Consider the following 24,695-nt stretch of genomic DNA (forward strand, 5'->3'; position numbering starts at 1 on the left):
GCTAAGAAGTTAAGAATGGCAGATGCCAGAACCAGCACAAGGCATCCACAGCTGAGAACCGTCGAAAATGGACGCAACACAGAAAAACCTGAGCTAACATCAAAAACGGTGCAGTTTAGAATACTACTGTACCTGAAAAGGTCAGTCTGTGAGAACAAAAGTTGCAGAGACGCTTGTTTGAACAAAACTTGTTAACTGCAAAAAGTTTTGGTTGAAAAACATCTCTTCATATTTGGAAGTGAAAGCCTGATACCAGAATTTATTTTTTTGAACTTTTTTGAACTTAAAATAATGAGATAAAACTACAAAAAGATTTTGGTTATGGATTTCTTCATATTTGGAAGGCTCGTGCCAGAATTTATCATTTGAATTCTGGGACTTAAGAAATGAAATGAACAGTAGAGATTTCATTGCAATGGGACAATTTTGAGTTTACTTATAGTAATGACCTAGGAACTGTTTGCTGGAATTGGATTAAAAATGGAACTGTTTAAATGAAGAAATTTATTATTTCTACCTAGAATAAAGATGCAGTTTTGTGTATGCATATATGCTTTATTAATTGGTGATTCATGAATTGTTTTGTGGAACTGTTTATGTAAAAATGAAATTACTTACAGAACTGGCTTTGTGTTATAAATGGAACTGTTTAAATGGAAAAGTTTGGGTTTTATAACTAGGCTTGAGATTTTGCTTAAAAAATTATGAAGAAAAGGGGGAGAGTTAATATTCCTTAGTCTAATTTCAAAAGTTGTTTGAGTGGATTAATGTCATGTTTTGTCAGTAAGAAATGCAAATGGGGTATACTAAGAGACTACTTTTAAAGTGTGTAAAGAGTTTTATTAAGAAACTGCTTTTGGATGTTTTGCTAAAAGTTTTCCAAGTGTTCATGGTTAGATTGAAAATATTGCTTTTCAATATGGGTTTGCAGGAATTGTATAAGTTTGGGTGCCTCTAACTAGGTTTGAGATTTTGTTTAGAAAATTATAAAGAAAAGGAGGAGTTATGAGATTGAATTATGTTTTCAGAAACCTATTTATTAATGCACCCTGGTTTTGTGGAGTTAAGGAAATATTTAAGCTTGATGTGAATACATCGAAGTTTTTCCTATGTTCTGTTAGCAAGAAAATTCAAATGATTGAGTTAAAGTTGTAAGACGGAGAAAATTGTTAACTATATTTAGCACCATATATGCTAATTCAAATGGTTCTGTTAAGAGTTTGCTTTGAGTTGTAAGATTGAGAGAATTGTGACTATGTATAACAATATTTATGTTAACCTGTTAATGGTAATGATGAAGCTAAGGGATTCTTTAAGTTTGTATTCGCCTTAAGAGTTTTTGGCTTAGGGCTTGAGGCAGCTAAGATTGCTGTAGTCACCTTGGACCTAATTCAAAAGAGAAATGCCATCTTTATCATCCTCTACTCCCATATTGGGAGGTGTAACAGCTATAGAGATTGCTGTAAGCCATTAATAGTTATTTTTTTATATATTAAGAAAGGGGGACCTGTGGGAGCCCGTTCTCGGGTTCCTCGTGGCTTTACCCAGCAGGTCCGCATAGAGGATGATTAGACCACGGGCCTAAGTGCAGGTGTCTGGGATGGTCTGCACTTGGCTGTGCTGGGGTAGGAGGTCTTTTGCACCACCCCTTGGCGTCTCTATAAAAACCCTGGAGCAGAGACAGTTGGGGCCCGTTGGAATAGGTTCCAGGCCCTCTCGAGGCTATCCTTTATTTTCTATCTGTTTATCTCCGTGATATTCTCCGTAATAAATCCTTCTATCTAATATTTCCTGCTGCTCGCACTCAAGAAAACTCTGGGGAACTGTGGGGGTGGGTGGGTATGCCCCACAACTACTCATTGATTTTATATGTTGACTCTCAAAGGAAAAATCTCATTTCCTGTACTTTACCTTTCCTCTGTCATCCTCACATCTACCCATTCACTACTTTCCCTTAAAATACCTTATTTTATAGAGTGTGAGTCTAGAAGCTACCCTGGGTCCATCTACTTTGGCTAAGTAATGAACAAATCATGTGGCATATGCAGAAATGTGAGTAAATGGAGTGTTTACTGCATGTAGGAGTCATTGTGAGGATAGATTCCAATGGCCCTTTGCTGTGGGATGGTCTGTATGTCAAATGTGTTGCTGATTGGTCAATAAATAAATCACTGATTGGCCAGTGGCCAGGCAGGAAGTATAGGCAGGACTAACAGAGAGGAGAATTGAGAGAACAGAAAGCTGGGTGAGGGAGACACTGCCAGCCGCCACCATGACAAACCGCATGTGAAGATCCCGGTAAGCTACGAGCCATGTGGCAAGGTATAGATTTATGGAAATGGATTAATTTAAGCTGTAAGAACAGTTAGCAAGAAGCCTGCCACGGCCATACAGTTTGTAACCAATATAAGTCTCTGTGCTTACTTGGTTGGGTCTGAGCAGCTGTGGGACTGGCGGGTGACAAAGATTTGTCCTGACTGTGGGCAAGGCAGGAAAACTCTAGCTACAGCTCTTTCCCATATTGAAAAAAGAAACAAGATATAAATGCACACAGGAGACTCTTGCTGCTGTTTAGAAGCAGTCATGGCTGTTTTGGAGTGTTTTCTTAGAAGTAAGTTGATCAATTTCTCTGTACTTGATGCCAATGGCTGTGTCAGCATGGCTGATTTGGAGACTAATTACATGATTTCATAGCTATTCTGGGAAAACATGAACATACTGGAAATAGAGTGGGGAGGGGTATGAGAGTGACTGAAAAAAATGGAGACAAGCCAGATTGTTAATGACTTCCACAGTGCTCAGCAAAACTATTTCCCATGGTCTCTGTTGATACACAAAATGAAAGCCTTCCAAATTATAGTTACTTAAGAAGTGACCATGATGTAATCTTTTTGTCCTTAAAAAAGAATTTAAATTCTATTTTAAAAAACAAATATTATTCAACAAACACTATAGTAATCAGATTTCACATTAGACTCTATGTAACTGGACTGTAGAGGCTCTCACACAAGAATAAATTAGATAGGAAGAACAGTAATCTCGGGAAGGTCTTCAAAATCAAAAGGAAGAGGTACATGTGCTAATAGCAGATCTATTCAGGGACATTAAAGAACTCAGGACCATCATTTTAAGTGGCTCTTTCCTACACTAACAGTAATATACAGGTGACATCTAGTAGAACTACATTACATTCACCTTCTAAGATAATTTAATTGTTGAGTCCATTAACAATCATTTCATATTAGAAAGATACCAACTCAATTTGGGTTTAACAACAAAGACGTCCATGTTATCAAAACCCCAATTCCTCCATCTATTCAATCTATCCTGCATAAAACAGGCTTCATTCTCAAATCTGTACAACTGCCTCCCCTACTGGTAACAGTAATATGGATACAATAAAACCAAATTTATGCTATATCTTAAGATCCAGAGGAGAAAAGCTGTCTCTTCTGACATTTTCTCTACATTGCATTTTTTGTTATCTTTCTTTGGGCTCAGCAGGAGCCATTTTAAATATTATTATTCTGGTCTGGTTATACACCACTATATGAAGTCATTATGGTCCTAAGAATGAGATATGACTGGTTTAACCCAAGGCAGCCTGTATGCTCTGCAACAGACATGTGATGAGCTCAGTGCTGTGCTCAGTGACACATCCCACCTTTATTATCAGACCACTGCATCTTCCCCAAGAGGGGAGCTCCTCTTCAGAGCACTTTCAGAACATGCTATCAAATGTCTCTTGTCAAGACCAAGGCAACCATACACATTAGTAGGAGTGTTTGCTAGCTCAATTTCTATTTCCCAGGGATGCTTTCCTTCCTTTCGTGAATGGAAATCCACCTCACAGCCTAAGCAGTAACTGGTAGAAACTTTTGTTGAAAATGGTATTTTCCATATGAAGCAACCTTAAAGAGCAGCACTCTTTGACAATCTTTTCTTTTGTCTAATTTCTCATGTGATGTCATAATATCCTTGTTTTCTGCTTCTTTTGCCCTATAGTGGAAGCAGGAAGATTATGAAAGTTAAAGTGACATACTAGATTAATCTCTTACAGACAAGACATGTGAAAGAACTGGGTTTACACCACATCATGGGCTGGAGAGAGATGTGAGGAGCTGCCCATTCCGCTTCCATCATCATGGTATTGCCTTAAACTCTGACACACTTGACTCTCAGCCTTCAAAGTTCACCAATGTAGTACATAGAGCACCCCACTGCACCTTACCAATGCTGTCACCTTCACCAAAACGGTCATATAAACTTCAACACATGTATAGTGACTTACAAATGAAAGTTTGTATTGCTCTTGTTCCCATGACCTACCCCTTATTTACCAATGGGAGGGGAGGGAAGGAAGATGGAAAGATTTCACCATTCTTACAGCATCTAGACTTTGATGATTAATTTCATCTGTGACCCTACCCAGGCCATGGAGTCACCAAATGAAGCATTACTTCTAGGTATGTCTATAAGAGTGTTTTTGTAAGAAATTAATGTTTAATGAAACATTATTTTTATGTATGTCTATGAGAGTGTTTTTGTAAGAAATTAACATTTCAACAAGAAGACACAGTAAACTAAAGCTCCCTCTCGGTATGAGGAGGCACCATTCATTCATTTGTTTGAAAGAACTGGAATTCACACCATCTGTCCTGGTTTCCAGTCCTTCCAACACAGACGGAATTGTAGTACCCGTTTTCTTTCTTGCAAATAGTAGACAATGGGACTTCTCAGCTCCCATCACCTCAAAAGTCAATTCTTCACTATAAATAAACAGGCAAACCCTCAGTGAGCCTGCTTCTACATGGAGCCCCGATACTGCACTCAAAGAGACACAGTGAAGTCAAGGAGAAAGATACAGTGAGGCACAAAAGTGGTTTCCAAGTTGAATCAGCCTATCACAGGTTTAGTTGAATTGTCTATTTCAGGTTTATTTTAATTGGGTTAAAATTTACATCCTGTATGTGAATTTTTCAAGTTTTACATGAGTATACTCACACAATCAACACCTCAATTAAAGAATAAAATATTCCCATACTGGCAATAAAGTTACTATCTCCTTTCACTCTGTAGCAATCCTCAAATAGCCACTGTTATGATCTGTTACCAGTTTAAATTTGTGTACTCCAGCATCATATAAATGGATTCATAGAATGTTTATGTCTGAGTCAATCCTTTCAACATTGATTTTGAAATATATTTGTATGGTGGTAGACATCATTTTTTGCATGTTTATTTTAGGGACAGGGTTTGCTCACCCATGAATGCACATATGAAGGCCAGAGAATGATGTCAGGTGTCTCTTTCTGTCACTCTGCATTTATTTATTTATTTATTTATTTATTTTTTGGTTTTTCGAGACAGGGTTTCTCTGTGTAGTTTTGCGCCTTTCCTGGGACTCACTCTGTAGACCAGACCAGGCTGGCCTCGAACTCACAGAGATCCGCCTGGCTCTGCCTCCCGAGTGCTGGGATTAAAGGCGTGCGCCACCACCGCCCGGCAAAAAGATTTTTTTTTTTTATGTATACAGTGTTCTGGCATGTATGCCTACACACCAGAAGAGGGCGCCAGATCTCATTATAGATGGCTGTCAATCACCATGTGGTTGCTGGGAATTGAACTCAGGACTTCTGGAAGAGCAGCCAGTGCTCTTAACCTCTGAGCCATCTCTCCAGCTGCATTTATTTTTTGAGACAGGGTTTCTCATTAAACATGGAGCCAACCAATTTGGTTAAGTGGGCTCATCAGTGAACCCCCAGGATCCATCTTTCTCCTCCCTCCCAAAGCTATAGTTTGTGATGTGTGTAGCCATACCTGGCTTTTATGTGGGTGGTGAACTCAGGTCCCCAGGAATGCATAGCTAACACTTCACCCACAGGGCCATCTCTTCAGCATGCACTGTACATATATTTTTCTAAATATAACCTGTTCAGTCTGTATGTATTTCTAAATATATACTTGGTCCACATAATGTTACTTACATGTATGTTTTCAGGGCTGGCCATTTGCCTCTGGACAATCAGCTGGCATGCTCTTCCCTGGAGAAGTCCACCTCATCTGCTCCCAGCTTTCTTCATTTGCTTACCTATTATTCTTTAAGTAGGGTTGAGGCCACGTGGGCTTTTCCCTGTCCCTTTTGGTATATCTAATGGTGTTGCTCTTGTTCAGCTCACATTTGGGCAGCCATGCTAGTGAGACAGCATGGCATGATAACCCTAATAGTGGCACACATACTATGTCAGTGACCAACAGCTCTTTAATTGGACTTAAGACTTGGTGAACAAGAGGGAAATCATAGCTAGTACTGGAAACCTAGCTAACTACTCCATGCTAGAGAAGTTATGCTTATTGGAAGAGAATCTACAATCATTAATTTACTAAACCAGAATAATCCCTAACAACAATCTATAAACAGGTGTCCTTATACCCACAGATAAGTGTATTCTTCATCTTTCATCAAGGAAACTTCTCCATGAAACAAACGAAGACTACTACAGAGTGGTGGAGCCCAGTTCCAGTGGTTACATCTACAAAACACTCTCACACATAGGCATCAGGGAACACTGTGGAAGAGGGAGGGAAAGACTGTAAGAGCCAAAGAATCAGCAAATTGGCTGAGAGACTGTGTCTCTAGTTATTTGTGTCTAAATACCATCCTCCACTAAAAGGAAAACAGTTGTTTCTAGGAGAAATGGCTGATTCAAGGACATCACAGAGAAAATACAATGTGAGCCTGGAGCAAGAGATTTGTTTGCTTGTTGAGGTAATTATCTTAGAAATAACATTTAAAAGTTTTTTATAATCCATAAAAACACATGGGTCTAAAACTAAACATATAAGAAATCAGATAGTTATGCAATCCCAATGACATTCCTCTATGAAAGTTATTAGTAACAGTGAGGGTAAAAAGTAACTTTACAGAACAGAAAATTGCAGACAGCTCTTTCTTAAAGTGTATTCAGTGAATATTATAAAAAGTATGACAAGCAGAATTCAGCAAAACGCTCATAGTCTCCTGCCCAAGGACCTGTTGATGTGTTAGCTAGGTGGCAAGGGGATTTTATAGATGTGATTATGGATCTTAATAAGATGGGAGGGACACTGTCCTGGTTGATCAGTGTGTTCAGGGCATCACAGAATCCTTAATCATGGAAGAAGAAACAGGAATTAGAGAAGATGTGAGGAAAGCAGTGATGGCAGTGAGGTGATTACTGCCATTGGAGACCATACATCAAGGAAGCTTTAAAAAGGAAGAAAACAGATTTGCCTAGAGTCTCCAGCAGGAATGTGCAGTACTGACATCTTGATTTATGCCCAATATACTCATTTAAGGCTTCTCATGTCTATAGATATGGAGTGAACATTAACATTGTTTTAATCACTAAATTTGTAATATATATGTATGTATATATCAGTGAGAGAAATGAGTGCAAAGGGATGCACCACCCACAAGGAGAGAACACAGAGATCTCTGCCAAAGGCACAGCATCTAAATCTACTCAAGTGGAATGGCATTTTCCAAAACAATGTTTGTAATTCTCTTGTCAAGGATGTTAAGAGTCAAAGAACTCTTGCTTTACTGAAATAGACTAAAGAGGTGTAACAATTAACATCTGTGATTTTGTACCAAATTTTGAAATAGAAGACATAAAGAAGAATTAGTGAAGCCTGAATGAGATCTGAGATATGAATAGTAATGCGCCAATTAAAACTGAGTAGAAAAACATCACTGCAGGAAATGCGTGTCAGTACTCATGGGGGGAGGGGAAGTCAATCAGCAACTTAGTCTTAAATGAATTGGAAGAAAGTTCATTATAATACACTGGCAACTCTTTTACAAGATGATATCGATTCTATTTTGACTTTTAAGTGGAGAAAAATCTATGTACATAAATTATTCTTAAGTCTCCAAAACTATATAGATTTGGAAACTAACTTCAACTAAATTAATAAAGGTAAATAACTAGTGACACACTTTAGTCGGTAAGGATAGGCAACTAGTTGTGTGGCAGAATGGAACATTAAATAACCATTAGAAATGTCTAGACTAGATTTTTACTAGATTTTAGATATTTCACTGCAGGAGATAATTCTATTCTATTCTATTATATTGGGTCATTTAAAATTGTCTGGCTCTTCATCTCAGTTTTCAACTGTTTTGTTCTTCAAAGTTGAATTTAGATTGAGCTTCTGAGTCTAGCCTCATTGTGTTGGTCAAAGCAGGCACATGGGGACCTTTGATCTCTTTGGATGTTGCTCACCCAAATCCAGTTCTTCAGTGATGGTGGGAAATGCTGAGATGAGGGACGGCAAGTAAGGGAAGATGCTCTAGTTTAACTCCATGCTTTTCATAACACATTCCCCACATTCTACTTTCTATTATTCTTCCCAAATGAAACCCCTCGAGTGGAGAATGAACATCAAATTGTACGGGGATTGTAGAAAAGTACAAAATAAAGAACCATTGTATTTCTTTCCTAAAATGATAATGATTTTAGCCCAGCTGTTGTTCTATACATTTTATATACTATTAAAGGATGGGATGGGAAACTGGGAGGAGTAGAGGGAGAAGAAACTGTATTCAGGTTATATTGTATGAGAAAAGAATCTATGCTTAATAAAAAGGGGAAAGTAATTTGCATTATGACTTCACCAGTTTTATACAAAATGTGCCAGGGTTTCCACAGTACTCTCTGAATGCAGCCTGCACAATCTTTGTCTTAATATCCTACTTTTTTGTTCACGGCTCATCTAAGTGCTGACAGCTCAAACAAACAGCATATGCTCTTCATTCATTTTTCACTCAATTATTCGAGCAATTATTTATTAGTCAGTGATTTGTAGTTGGTGAGAAGATATTTTTATTCATGTGTTTAACTATCAAATCTCTCTTGAGAGACTTATGTGGAGGAGTGGACCTTCTTACAAGTATCCTTTTGGTTCACAGTACTGAGCTTTGATCTTCTCTTCCTCCCTTGCCCCCCTTCCCCATTTCATCATTCTCTACCTCTGCCAAACACTTTGCTACCACCTTTTATTGCATTATACTGCATTTCTGTTCATTCACAAAAATCACTCCACTTTCAAGTTTGTCTAAAATCATACTTTCAGTTGTTACAATGGTTAAAATCTGTTTTCTCCCTGTTGATACATTTAGCCTTGAAACATGCTATATTCGGCTTAGTTTCACCAATTCGTGTTAAAAGAGCAAAGCCTTTTTCTATCATTACTCTTTAGCTGTCTTCATGCAATTTCCTTTATGCCTTATGTCACCTATTTTTTACACTTGTGCACCCTAGCTATATTAACTATGTATGAGAGCTCTATGTAAATGATCTCCATCACTTCTCTTCTTATGACATAATGAGAACTCAGGCTCTTCCTGAATAACAATAGTTTGGACCACTGTCAACTGATTACTAGATTTCACTTTCTCTTGTACTGTGTCTCCAATTGGTGATTTCATATGTGGGTACCAGTTACCCTGTGTGTTACAATTATCATACGCCATTTTCAATATTGTTCTGTTTTCCATCTAGTTCACTCCAGGTGATATACCATCCTTGAAACTACTTTTTTTTTAAAGTATTTTTTATTAAGAAAATTTTTTATTCATTTTACACACCAATCAATGATCCCCTTCTTCCCTCCTCCCACCCCCCGAGCCTCCCCCCTCAACCTACCCCCCACTCCCACCCACAAGAAGGCAAGGCCTCCCATGAGGAGGCACATTCAGTAGAGGTAAGTTCAGCCCCATAATAGGTAATGGGCTCCACAAAGCCCACTCATGCACCAGAGGTGGATTCTGATCCTACCGCCCGGGGGCCTCCCAAGCAGATCAAGCTACACAACTGTCTCACCATGCAAAGGGCCTAGTCCATTCCCATGTAGGCTCCACAGCCATTGATCCAACTTTCATGAGTTCCCACTAGTTTGCTTTGGTCGTCCTTGCATGTTTACCTATAATGATCCTGATGCACTTGCTCATAGAATCCCTCTTCTCTCTCTTTGACTGGACTCCTGGAGCTCTGTCTAGTGATTGGCTGTGGATCTCTGCATCTGCTTCCATCAGTCGTTGGAGGAAAGTTCTGTGATGACAGGGTATTCACCGGTCTGATTTCTGGGGTAAGCCAGTTCAGTTCAGGCACCTTCTCCACTACTGCTAGTAGCCCAGGCTGGGGTCATCCTTGGGGATTCCTGGGAACTTCCCTACCACCGGGTTTCTCTCTATCATGGTGCCTCTTTCATTGCATTCCCCGTCCCTCCCTGTTCCAGCTCAACCATCCCGTTCCCTTATGTTCTCATCCCCTATTCCCTACCATCCACTGCCCACCCCTCATCCCCAGTTTACTCATGGAGATCTTATCTATTTCCCCTTCCTAGGGTGGTCCATGTGTCCCTCTTTGAGTCTTCCCTGTTAGTTAGCTTCTCTGGAGTTATGGGTTGTTGCCTGATTACCCTTTGCTTTATATCTATCCATTTATGAGTGGGTACATACCACGTCCTAAGGTTAACTTACCTTCCAGTTCTACCTATAAAATTTCTTGGCCGGGCGGTGGTGGCGCACGCCTTTAATCCCAGCACTCGGGAGGCAGAGCCAGGAGGATCTCTGTGAGTTCGAGGCCAGCCTGGTCTCCAAAGCGAGTTCCAGGAAAGGCGCAAAGCTACACAGAGAAACCCTGTCTCGAAAAACCAAAAAAAAAAAAAAAAAGAAAAAAAAATTTCTAGGAGAAAAATCTTAGGCCCCGAGAGTCAGTAGAAGAGCACTTCAATCCATTTGCAGCCTACTAAATTCCAACACAGCCTTTCTTCAATGATTATTCTATCCCAAGATTTAGAGTTTTTTTCTCGCACATCACCCCCTAACAGTATTATCCTTTGACATCCATCCTGATTATTTTAATCTTATGGACTGATATACTGACCCCCAAAAAAGACTTCTCTCCATTTCTGCCCCCTTACCATATAATCATATTTATAAAAGCATTCATCTAGTGGAGTATCTCTATTGATAAAATCTCTGGCTCTGAATTTTATCACACCACCCCTTCAATTCCCTCTATTTCATCCTTATTATATACCCCCACAGCATCTATTCCAATAGAACACTTAATTATAGATTATGACGTAAAAAAAACTTAAGATCATAGTATTGCTTAATTTTTATATCATGCTAAAACCTTCAAGGACAGAAACTACATGTCAATTTCCATTTTTAAGTCTGCTTTCTCATTGAAAGATAATTATCATATACTAGGCAATCATAAATGTTGACTAAATGGACAATTCTGATTACTAAACGTTAGATAGTACTGACAAGCTTGTTATATGTTCTGCACACACACACACACACACACACACACACACACACACACACACACACACACACAATTTAGACAAATGGTGATTGAATGCAGATAGATCAGGGAAGGATGGCCAGCAATATCTTCCTGCAAAAACGTTCCCTCCTTTCCCCTCCTCTTAAGATTATTTCAATATTTTAAGCACTATTTAAGCATTAGCACCTGGATGTCTTCCACGTAACCTATCTTATGATTAGAATTAATCAAAGGGAGCATTCGGAGGAGAGGCTGGCTTTAGTTGGGTGATATAAAGTGAGGTGAGTTAGCAAATTCAGGGGAAAATAAACAGAGCAGTGAGACCTGGTGGAGAAAAGAACAAGAGAATATGAAAATCTGAAGGCAATTATTGTGTGTGTGCTTTTTCATTTTGCAGCTATGCTAATATATTATACACCTGGAACAATTTAAGAAAACAAAATAATGTAGTATAAGACTAGAGCCTAATGTATATAATAAATACCTATGAAATTTGCACTGATATAAATAAATGAGTAAATTAATAAATTAGCAAGAATAAATCAATCTTCAGTGTAGAATAATTCCTAATAATGAATATAGATTCTCTATTCCCAAGGAGGAAAGTATAGAGTAAGTTACCACTTGTTAAATGGAGACTGACTAGAAACACGGCCTTTCCAAAGAGTGCAGGGAAGGGGAGGGGAAGCAACTTCACAGTAAAGAAATTTAACTAAAATTCCCTGGGCCAAGTGAGCAAGACTCACACCAACAAAGTTCCTAATGGGAAGTTGTGTGGAGAGTATCTACATTTAATATGTGATGAAACTGGCCCTTTACCTCTGTAGTCTTCCTCCCCAAAAATCATAATCCAAATTTAATTATAAGAAGAGCCTCTGACAAATTCCAACAAAGCAGAAGCCTACAAAACATCGTTAGTATTCCTGAAAATAGTCAAAGTCATCAAAAATATAGAAAGTCTGAGAAACGGTCACTGCCAAGAGCAGCCTAAGTAGATGTGATAACTAAGTGTAATATGGGCCCTGGGTAGGATTCTAGAGTTGAAAGAGGTCATTATGTAAAAATCTAAAAACAAAAAAGTCTAAACAAATGGACTTTTGCTGTTAATTCTGTCAGCAATGATTCATTAATCATGACAAACATAACCATATTTTTAAGATGTTCAGAATGTGTTATCAGATGTGGGAGCTGTGCCATCTTCTTCAGTTTTCTAAAATTGCACACTCTTCATGTGCATGCGCGCTCGTGTGTGTGTGTGTGTGTGTGTGTGTGTGTGTGTGTGTGTGTGTGTGTGACATGCATGGGAGTGTGAAGGTATTTGTTCCCACACGGGAGCAAGTGCAGGCTTGAGCAGGATGATGGATGTCACCCTCTACTGTTTTCCCCACCTTACTGCCTTGATCCAGGGTCCTTCCCTGGATCAGAAGCTCATCTTTTCAGGTAGGCTGGCCAGCCACTGAGACCTCTGTGCATGAACAGTCATGCTTGGCTTTTTCCCTGGGTGCTGTGGATTGAAACTCAGTTCCTCAAGCAGAGCAAGTGCTCTTACCCACTAAGCCAACCCCTAAAATCTCAAACTGTTCTAATTAAGTCTACTCATGGAAATGAACAACGCTGGACAGGATCTGTGGTTGATCTCCAAGTCTGTGTTCCACTTTCTTCAATGAATACCAATTAAAGTCCACATTTCTTAGTATCTAAAACACTTGGAAGTCTGAAAATATTGTTCCCTGATGATTTTCAAGTTTTCCTATAGAACAGTGAAGGCTTTCTTCCAGTTCTTGTATGTGAGCTTGGTCAATTAACTGCTAATGTAAAACCATTACAGATTTTTAAAAATACTTTTGCATTAAAACATGCCTTTCTGCTGCTTTTGGAATGTTGCTGCCATACAAACATAATGTACACTACATTATGAGGGAGCACTGAAACACGCCAGTCACCAACCTATCAAGTACACACGTGACTGTGGCCATCCAATCCCAGTTTATCTTCCAGGTGATCATAATAATGATTTGGGGGGAATAAATGTTGGGGTGTTTTGTTATCCAGTAAAGCTTTGTACACATGTGTGCAATCATCAACTGAAGCATGAGTAGTCTCTCAGGGCCTGCTTCACTGAAGAAAACTGACTCTCCCCAAACATTTAAAAGCAGCTTTAGTAATCTTCTGTACATTGTCTAACAATAGCTCCTCAGAAAAGGGTAGGAGTTTATGATCCCATTCTCTTTTTTCCTTGAAAATACTTAGAACTTGCTAGATGTTCACTCATCAGATTTCTTTCTTTATGAGGTGCCTTTATACCCAAATTTCCTTTAAAAAAGTATCATTCATCTTCCATGCTTATAGCAAGTTGAACATAAATATAAAAAGGAGGAGAAAGTTTGGTTTCCTTAATTTGAAAATTCTATTTATTTATTTATTCTTTTTTTTTTTTGGTTTTTGTTTTTTTGTTTTTGTTTTTGAGACAGGGTTTCTCTGTGTAGCTTTGCGCCTTTCCTGGATCTCGCTCTGTAGACCAGGCTGGCCTCGAACTGACAAAGATCCGCCTGCCTCTGCCTCCTGAGTGCTGGGATTAAAGGCGTGCGCCATGGCCACCCAGCGAAAATTCTATTTTAAGAGATGTGTTGATAAGAGAGATTATCTGAAAGTCATTGCATTGATTGGAATAGAAACTCAGTTACAGACGCTCAAAATATGAAAATATAAACATAGAAATTTACTTCTGTCTCACAAAACAGGCAAGATATAATCATCCAGGGATGGTATGAGAACCCCAGAAAGCTAGCCATTTTTTTCCCATTATCTACAAAGTACAAGATGGTTTACTGTAGCCACATCCACATCACAGCCAGAAAGATGATGGAAAAGTGAATAGAGGGGCATGCTGTGGGATGGTCTGTATGTCAAATGTGTTGCTGATTGGTCAATAAATAAATCACTGATTGGCCCGTGGCCAGGCAGGAAGTATAGGCGGGACAAGGAGGAGAATAGAGCTGGGAAGTGGAAGGCTGAGTGAGGGAGACACTGCCAGCTGCCATCAGGACAAGGAAGATGTAAAGTACCGGTAAGCCACGAGCCATGTGGCAAGGTATAGATTTATAGAAATGAATTAATTTAAGATATAAGAACAGTTAGCAAGAAGCCTGCCACGGCCATACAGTTGGTAAGCAGTATAAGTCTCTGTGTTTACTTGGTCGGGTCTGAGTGGCTGTGGGACTGGCGGGTAACAGAGATTTGTCCTGACTGAGGGCCAGGCAGGAAAACTCTAGCTACAGGGGCAGGCACATGGATTCCGGAGAAAATCATGTTGTGTTGCTCAGTTTTGCCGAAATCACATTGGTCACATTGGATTCACAGGGGGCTACAGAATATAATCAGTATCTGACACTCAAATAGTCTCTGACTATGGAAGGGAGTAGAATACGGGGATCAATAGAGTCATTACTCTACACAGTATGCCAGTCTGCTAAAATGCTAATACAAGGCAAGAAGATGAGCTGGCCTTGCTCTTAAGAGGTAGAAGAGAGAGCAGAATCAAGAAACAAACAAGACAAAAGGTAGGAGGTGATGACCCCCTTTGAAGAGTTTGAGTCAGTCTCTCTCTGAGTTTGAGTCTCTCTCTCTCTCTCTCTCTCTCTCTCTCTCCTACATTAACATTTTTATTGATTCTCTGGGAGTTTCACATCATGCACCCTGCTCACAATTCCTTCCCAGTCCTTTCATGTCCCCACTCCCATTGCTCCTTTCCCCATAAGAAGTAAAGGTTAAAAAAAAAGAAGTCCACTCTGTGTTATCTGTACTCACTGGAGCATGGCATACTCAAATTCTAGTGGCCTGCCCCTTGAGATAGAACTGAGTACTTCCCCTCCCACACCTCCGTCAGAAGCCTTCAATTGTGGAGGGCTACTCTTCAGCATAACCATCACACTTTTTAAGGGTTTTCTTCAGTGGCTTCCTGTCTAGGTTGTTACTTTGTGGGTAGGGGGCTGTTGCAGGGTCTTCCATGTCTCTCTTTATCAACTGTGTATCTGCAGTCATTGATAACATGGCAAAAATAATCTCTTTGCTCTTCACAGTCAGCGGGAGTACGAGTCATGGGCCTCCACACAGTTTCTGATGACAGTAAAAACCACGAAATTGTCCCTTGTTTGCACAGGACCATGGATCCAGACAAGGCTCTCCAAGGCTGCAGAGATCACGGATATCAACATGGTCTCAGTTGGCAGTGCAGGCCACTCCCTTCAGTATGGTCCCCCGGTGGCAACACAGCCTACAGACATAGAAATGGCTTCAGGCTGCACCACAGATCATGGACATCTGCATGGCCCCTGGTGAAAACCCTGAGTATGGATATCAACACAGACTACAGCTGCAGCAGGGCCTCAGACCCAGACAAGGCCCTCAGTGGCAGTGAGGACCCAAACCTCACGGTGGTCAGCCCCTGCCCACAGGCCTCCAAATAGCCCCAGGCTGCAGCACAGAGCAGGGTCATTTGCTTGGCCCTAAGTAGAAACACGTGCCACAGACACCATCGTGACCCCACCAGGGCATGGCCTGGTGGGGCTCTGGTATTCACAGGCTTGGCTGGCTTGCCACCCCTGGGGAACCGGGTGTGGAGCAGGTGGGCCCCTGCCCCCAAGCCAGGGTGTTGAGTTTCATTCTCTTATAAATTCGTTGTAAATTCTTTCATAGGCAAAAAGGAAAAAGGCTCAATTCTTCAGTTAAGACAGATTTGTGCCTCAGTACAAAAATTAGAGGGACAGATAGCTATGATCCCATCAAATCTTGAAAGCCAACAGAAAATTGTGGAAATCATCGAGTATCTCTGGACTTTGGATTTAGGTATTAAGAAAATCTTAGCCAGGCGGTGGTGGCGCAGGCCTTTAATCCCAGCACTCAGGAGGCAGAGGCAGGAGGATCTCTGTGAGTTCAAGGCCAGCCTGGGCTACAGAGAGAGATCCAGGAAAGGCGCAAAGCTACACAGAGAAACCCTGTCTCGAAAAACAAAAAAAAAAAAAAAAAAAAAAGAAAATCTTACATTGATCTTATTAGATAAGAGATGTGAGGCACTGGCTGGCACGGAATACCATCTAAATTCATAGCATTTAATCAAACAACAGCACTAAAAGCAGGATTCAATACAAATTTAAAAATTTATAATTTCTTTAAAAAGTAGTATAGCATTCCAATTATACTTTCTATAATTTTTTTAATTTTTTCATACAATATTTAGATTAGATCATATTTTTCCTCTCCTACACATCCTCCCAAATCCTCCCCACTTCTGCCCACCCAACCTCATTCTCCTTCTTTCTCAAGGAAAAAAAAAGCAAAGAAAACAAAAACCAAAAAGAGAAAAAAAACACACCAAACAATAACAAAGAGCACACAAAATACCACGGAGTCTGCTTTGTGCTGGTTGACTACTGTTGTGCACATGGCCTGCCCTGCAGTGTGGTTGAGACGCCCACTGTCACTCCACTGAAGAAAACTGACGAATTCCCCTCCCCCAGCAGTAAGTAAGAAGTATAACTGAAGGGAAAGTGGGCACAAAGTCCCAATTATACGTCTTACAATACCCATAAAGTCAGCAATTTAAAAGCACATTAGTTAGGATTATACTGTGTTAGTTTTAGCCACTGCAAACAGATATCAAGTATGACTCTTGACTGAAATGTAGAGTAAATGTAGCCAGATTTTAAGAATGCTTCCAAAATTTCCTCACTACTGTATTTTGTATTCTGACCATGATTCATCAATGAGGAAAACAAAATGATTTGGTCAATTTCTATTCATTCCAAAAGAACCTGGACAGACTACAGTTTATCCTTTGAGTGAAAATTATACAACAGATGGACAACTATGTACTTCTGACATACTGAGACATGCCTAATTACAAAATAATTCATTGCCTCATTACCACTAGAAGCTCTCAAGGCGAAAGCTTAGCTAGACTCACAGAAACAAACCAAGCTTGGTCAGAAAACCCTAGGTAAATGCCCCTATGATAGAAAAGTGATCTTTGTATGTAGACCAGGCAATGCCATCCCCTTAGAAGCTCTGATTTAGACAAGCTGGTTCAGTCTTTACTAAGTGCATTGTGGAAGAGAAACTGAGAATGTATTGTCAACTATAAAACAAAAACATCATTCTACCCTGTTTGAGCTCTTAGTAACTGTTGTGGAATATTATTTTAACTAGGCAAATGTGTTGCATTTGTTTATGCTGCAGATTATTACTTTAGCTATATGAAGGTATATTGCATTTGTTTGTGCTGCATTTGTTTACTTATATAAAGATGCATTACATTTGTTTCACCTTGCCTGCCTAGGGTACCTGATTGGTCTAATAAAAAGCTGAATGGCCAATAGCTGGGCAGAAGAGGAACAGGCAGGGCTGGTGAGCAGAAAGAATAAGTAGGAAGAGAAAGCTAAGTGTGAGTGTGTGTGTGGGGGGGGGGGGAGGGGAGAGAGAGAGAGAGAGAGAGAGAGAGAGGAGAGAGAGAGAGAGAGAAGAAAAATGAGGAAGAGAGAGACATGTGCCCAGGGCCAAAAGTCAGGCAGCCGCCAGCCAGCCAGCCATGGAGACAGCAAGAAAGTAAGATATACAGAAAGGTGAAAAGCCCTGAGGCAAAATATAGATAAAGAGAAACAGATTAAAATAAGAGCTAAGATAAGGCTGAGCATTCAAAACTAACAATAAGTCTCCATGTCATGATTTGGGAACTGATTGGTGGCCCAAAAGAAAAAGCCTGTTACAAATGACTTCATTCTTCTGCCTAGATATTCTCATAACTTACATCTACTAATTATTGGCATATAGACCAGGTTAACTTGTGAGTACTTGACTTTTAGTGACATAATAAATACAGGTATAACTAGTGTGTTCCAAGTATTCATTTTCTGCACATACTGTGGCTTGCAGGGGCTTGTGTCAACTACAGTGAAAATATATGTAATAATTTTAAGCCTGTCAGACACAACATTTATCATAACTCCTGTGACGAGACTAAGTATCGCTAAATTATGCCTATGACCACTCTGATTTGGTCTCTGCACCCTTCGAAAGGTCTCAGGTAAATGCCCTTTGGGAATTCAGAAGCATTGATATGGTCTGGGATACTCTATATATTGCTTATCTTCTAAAACCACTAGTAATTCCCAGGTACACATTTCTTCCAACCTCCACTTCTATGATACAATGTTGAAAACTAGGATTCCCATACTGAGTCTAATTCCAGTGCAAAGAAATAATGCATATATGAGGTGACAGATATGACATTTACCCTGACATGATTATTACATTATCCACACATCACAGTGTACTCCATAAATATGTATAATTACTACATATCTATTTCATGTAACTATTTCCAGTTCCACATATGATCGAGAACATGTGGTGATTGCCTTTCTGTGCCTTTTTTCACTTAACAATGATTTCCAGCTCCATCTGTGTTGTCACAAATGACAAGATTTTACTTTGTTCCATGGATACTTGAGTGGTTTCCATTTCTTGGCTATCATGTACAGTGGTACAATAAATATGAGGGTAACAATGTCACTCTGACATGCTGATTACTTTTCCTGTACACCTGTAGTAGGACTGTTATTCTCATAACACATAACCTAATTTATATTACTATCAACGGTGTACACGAATAAGAAATATGATTCTGAAATTCTTTATCAAAATGTTCTCATAGTAAAGACAGGTAGTAAGTAACATGTGGTGATACATTTTGTACCCTGATAAAATTTGGGTGAAGATCAGAGGACAGAACAAGCCACTAGATTAATATAGGAGCAGTGAGAGGAAGATCAAATTGAACTCTAAAGAATATGCTAAATGAACAGAATGGGATAATAAAGACCCCCAGAAATAGATTACATAATGATTTATTAACTTTGAATTTTCTCAATGCTAATGAGAAAGAAACAACAGCTGCAGAGAGACACTGAATAATAGAAAAAAAAACTACAGAATTAAATCAGCCTATATACTTTAAAGACGTGCTCAGAATGGAAACCTGGATATGTGTTATATTGGGGATAAGGTTTTGCTTTTGTTTGTACAGGAGAAAAAAGCTATGGATACCATCAAAATTGATAAAGGTTCTATTTGAACAAGCGAGACCTCTTAATTGGAAGAGGTGATAGTTCATCAGCCAGCATGACCATTCAATTTAAACTAACTTAGACAACTAACAAATGCTTTTCATTTGATCAGATACAACTTGCCAAAAGGGAACCTCCCCAAAGTTAGGGTTGGGGAAGAATTTTATTTTTGTCTTTCTGGGCAATGAAGGCATCCAGCTAAGGAATCTGAAGAACAATGGACAAATGAGACATCTGAAGAAAAAGGACAAATCATCCAGAAAAAAATGTCCCATGAATAAGATTTTCTGCAGTGAACCATGACCATGCCTAACAGTGACTTTGAATCTCCAAAAGAATGACAGCAGTGACAGCAGTGATGGCACACACCTTTAATCCCAGTATTTGGAATGTTGAGACAGGAACTGATGGCTGGGCGGAGAAAGGTATGTAAGGTGTGGCTGTGGCTTGTTCCTTTGTCTCTCTGATGTTTCAGCATTTACCCAGTATCTGGCTCTGGGATTTTTTTATTAAAAGACCACTTAGATTTCATGCTACAGAAACACACTGCAGGAGTTAGTCATTCAATAGTATTCTATTACTATTACCACTTCAAGCAACATAGTTATTCATAGTGTTGTGTTTGGAGCATTGTTGTATTATTAAATATGTTTCTTTCAATTGATTAGCAATGGTAAGGAGGAATGGGCTCCTTCACAGAAGAGTCAAAAAGTTTAATCAAGATCAATAATGTTCCTAATAGAGAATGACACCACATGCAGTTCTTTGGCAAAGGAAAAGTAAGACTGAAGCATCATATGAAAAGAGGTTATGTAAAAACAACAACTAGTAGGAATGGAACAGAGAAAGGAATTACTCCTTATTTCAGGCAGTGCCTGCGAAAGCCTTTTATCCTTCTACACCAGGTTGAACCAACAGAGAGAGAAAAGATTTATATAAATATAACCTACATATAAAACATAAATAGATATTGGGGAAAAGTTAGCAATTTTTCCCACTGCCGAAGCCATATACTTCCTTACCTAGGCTTGCTAAAACAGATACTATTACTGCTACAATGTCTATAATTATAAAATGATTATATATAATGTTATCATCAAGTCTAGACAGATGGCCGATTGAAACTCTGCATTTCTAATCCTGTTAGTGTAAGTCTCATTCAATTAAATATCTACATATTCTTTGTCTTCACTAGTCCTACCTACTTAAGATGCAATCAGTGTAACAAAAGTATTATGCTTTGAAGTTTAATTTAACATGGTTATATTTAGAACAACACAGACACTCATGAATTATTACAGAAATATTAGAAACCAGGTTGAGGGTTGCAGAGATGGCTTAGTTTCCCATTGGTATGAAGACACAAATTTTATTGTCACTATTATGTAAAAACAAAACAAAAATCAGGAAATTAAGGCAGGGAACCTATAATTTTTGTGTGAAGAAGGCACAAACAGGAAGAACTTTGGGCTCACTGACAAGCCAGTCTAGTCAAATTGGTGAGTCCAGGTTCAATGAAGTCTGTCTCAAAAACAAAGTAGAGAATTATTGAGGAACACACTTGACCTCTGGCCTTCACATGCACCCACTTGCACCAGCCATGTGCTTGCACATGTGCATGCGCACATCAAACACAACTCTTATCCTATAACTGATGTTCTGTGTAAAGACAAAGGATCTCTAACCCTCAGAGCACTTGATATTTACCAGACACAGCTCACAATGCATTGACTAAGCAAGAGCAATGGACACTGGCCAACTTTCCTAGTATTTGCAGTTTGGCTTAATGTCATAGCAAGTGATTTAATTCATATATTGTCATTATTTTTCATTGTTAATTATGAGAAAGTTCATGGACAGTAGTTAGTCACATAGTAAAGTGACACCTTAACCACAAGATTTCGCATGGTGTGAGCTAGATGTGCCACAATGTGAGCTGCTTCCCTAGAATACAGATTCGATGAAGGCAGAAATATTCTCTCTCTTGACTGGAACCATGTTCTCTCTGTCTAAAATAGTGCTCACCACAAAGTAGGTTCTCAGGAATATCTTCTGAATAAAATGAGTAAACGTATCATGAATGTGCCAACTCCTGGAAGTGGTGAAGCATTTGTTTCTTCTCTTCTGCTGCACATTCAGCGAAGGATGCACACTGACTGAAAGAAATGAGCATTAATCCACAATACATCTTTAAATGCTAGAAAGCTTTGCCATATCTGAATTCAAAGCATAATCCCTACTCCTGGGGTTTTATTATTAAGTTTGGACCTGAGTTCTTGCCTTCGATCTGCTATATCATATCATTAGCAATTCAAGCTCAAATTTCCATCTACTGGTAAAGCTATTGCTCTAAAAAGAAAATCTCGCTGAACGATAGAGACACCTGCTGGTTAAATAATATGCTTTAAAATGTTGCGTCTATATCAAAAAGAATTGAGCAGCAGACTTAGAATAACACTAAATGTGACAGTGTTAAAACTGACCTCCTTCCACTGAAGAATAATAAATGTCAGCAGCTCTTTTCTTTCTTAATTACCCATGAAGTGATACTCTGAAAAAAGACTGCATGCTCCTGCAGGCAGAAGCCACTGAAAAGAATGTTTAGCCTCGAATTCTTTTGGTTAAAGTAAATTGATGATTTTTTAGTATCAGTGAATATTTAAGAATCTGCAAAGCTGAGATACTGTGCCATATGCTGGCAAATTAAAGCTCTGACACGGTAGAGGTGGGTGATGGATCATCTTGGCTTTGTCTGGGCATGTGTTCAGCTCTAGTCTTAGGCGGGAATACTGTTCAAAGTCTTTAAAAAGAAGGAAGGTCTGCAACATCTAATAACATGAATAAACTTTCCAGATGTGATGCAAAATGAAATGTCAGTCACAGAAACAAACTCATTATTCTACTTAAATGAGTTATCTAAAATAGTCAAATATGTAGAATCAAAGATTCATGAAATCAAAGAGCAGAATGGTGGTGAGCAGGGAATGAGGGGAGGAGGAAATGGGAATTACTTATCAATGGGTATAAAATCCCAAGACAGATGACTAAGCTCCAGAGACTTTCTGTACAAGGTTTGTACACACATCATATATACATAAGCTTCACACACTTAGAACTGAGTAAGGGAAATAACTATTGAAAAGTCAATTAGCAGAGCTGGAGAAATGGCTCAGCAGTTAAGAGAACTGGCTGCTCTTCCAGAGGTCCTGAGTTCAGTTCCCAGAAACCCAACAACCATCTCTAGTGGGATCTGATGCCTTCTTCTGACATAAAGCTGTACATGCAGATAGAGCACTCATACATAAAATCAATAAATAAATCTTAAAAGTCAGTTAACATCTGAACATGACTTGGTCTACCACTTGTCTGAGCTGTGTTCTTGCTATTTTATGCTATATAGGTCAGTCACTTCCTACAAATATGTTCTTTATTGCACTCATCTGGACAAACACCTTCACCTCCCAAATCCTGCTATGACATTTGTGCTCGATTTTCTAGGCTCTGCTTAAATACTTTCTCAGCAAGGCCTGCTGTGAGTTCTCTGTGTAAAGTCCACTTTCATAGCATCCCTGCTCTGATCCTCACTGGACAGAAGTGTGTGAAACCTCAGACCTCCATTCCCCTGACAACAACTGGAATTTTCTTTTGCTGATATTCCAATCAGTCTGAGCAATGACCTACTGTAAAAGAAAAGGAACCGACAAGGGTACAGAAAGGTGATGTCCGGGTTGAAGGTTTAAGCTGTGTAGAAATGAGACACAGACAGGAAGTGGACTTTGAGAAAAGGAGTTCTGAGCTGAAATTACAGCCTTCAGGGAGAATATGAGATACGGTTGAAACAGGATTGAGGTGCGAACTGAATAGAACAGATCCCTCACTCCTCCACTAGCATTAGGGTCCCTATCAGCTCTCCCAAAGTTTTAGAAAGCCAAGGCTATATTAACAGGATTCATACACTGCATAGAGAGAAAAATTACATAGTATTTTTCTTTTACTTTGAAAAAATGTCTCTTTTTCTGAAGCATACCAACTACTTCCATGTTTGGGCACAGAATCAACACCTTAGTGTTTTAAATACTTTTATATGAATACATTAACTTTTCAAAAAAGGAAATTAATTTTAGCTGAGCATGAGGATGCATGCCTGTAATACTACCAATCAGAGGACTGGGGCAAGAGGATTATGAGTTTAAGTGCAGCCGAGGGTCCGTAGCAAGACCCTGACTCAAATAATAAAGGGTGGTGGGAGATAATGAAGGGAAAGGGAAATAAAGAGGGAGGGAAGAAATTTCATTACTACTGAATCTATGATGAAGTTGGTGAGTCTGATAAAAACACAGAGCCTAAGACAGGAAACCACAGCTAGCAATACAGCAAATACCATTAATGTGATGTAGATGTTTTTATGCCATAACTTCTCTTAGAGAAGATATTTCTCAAGTGTAATTTTCTACAAGACATTTAAATCCCAATTATTTAAATTCAAGTGTATTTAAATGTTCGTGCATAATCTAAGTACACACTGACTAAGAAGAGAAGTAGGTGTAACTACAGACAGATATTCCGGGATTCAAATCACATTCCAGACAATCTTTATAGTAATTATTCAGGTTAAGGGTGTAGAGGTGTTACTGTAACAATAGATTTACATTTTAAATATCAATATTATGACTTCTTTGTTTCGTCATCTTCCTTAGTCAAAACTCCCAATTCAAGGCGCTTGGTAAAAACTAGAATTTGCCTTCCCAACAGCAAGTGATAGAAATACCAATCTTCCCTCAGCTTTCTGTCTTCCATATTCTTTATCTACTTTATCTGATGGTAATGAATAAGACCCCTATCAGAAGGATCCTAGTCATAGGCCCATAAGAAAATAATAACACACAAAGAAACAAAAATAAGCTAAACCTACAAGCCTTGCTAGATTTTCTCACTCAGTGTTTTAGTGTTAGATCATGTCCTTTTGTATGATCACACCTACACATGATGTCTATGCTTCGACCACACATTTGCAGCATGGCCTCCATAAAGTCACAGAGCTTCTGTATAGCTGAACATGTGTACAGCCTTGGAATGTGGCACATCGAAAGATGGCACGGAAGCTCTGCACACCCTCCTCCATAATTATCCCTCCGTATCTTATGTGTCAATAGAGTGCAAGCTAAGATTCTGTGGAGGAGAATGAGCTGCAAGTCTGCAATGTAAATGTGACTACTTTATGGCTTAATGA

At 39.2% G+C, this 24,695-nt stretch overlaps 1 protein-coding gene across 9 annotated transcripts in view; it reads right to left on the reverse strand.

Moving 5' to 3' along the window:
* The window catches only part of LOC128098898 (proline-rich proteoglycan 2-like), a 61,960-nt gene that overhangs the window by 29,881 nt on the left and 7,384 nt on the right, over positions 1 to 24,695 (reverse strand). For 3 of the 9 annotated variants that reach the window (XR_008214366.1, XR_008214365.1, XR_008214364.1), the window contains exon 2: positions 21,491 to 21,621. The exons of 5 other annotated variants lie outside the window; for them this stretch is intronic. Coding sequence is in view for 1 of the 4 variants with exons in the window: in XM_052720417.1 (XP_052576377.1) it covers positions 21,540 to 21,621 (82 nt within the window). In the remaining 3 variants the exon portion in view is untranslated. Of the gene's footprint in view, positions 1 to 19,230; positions 21,622 to 24,695 lie in introns of those variants that run through there. One more of the 9 variants, XM_052720417.1, reaches the window with a different exon arrangement.

The sequence above is a fragment of the Peromyscus californicus genome, unplaced genomic scaffold (genome assembly GCF_007827085.1).
Source record: "Peromyscus californicus insignis strain IS unplaced genomic scaffold, ASM782708v3 Scaffold_6__1_contigs__length_162567912, whole genome shotgun sequence".
NCBI lineage: Eukaryota > Metazoa > Chordata > Mammalia > Rodentia > Cricetidae > Peromyscus > Peromyscus californicus.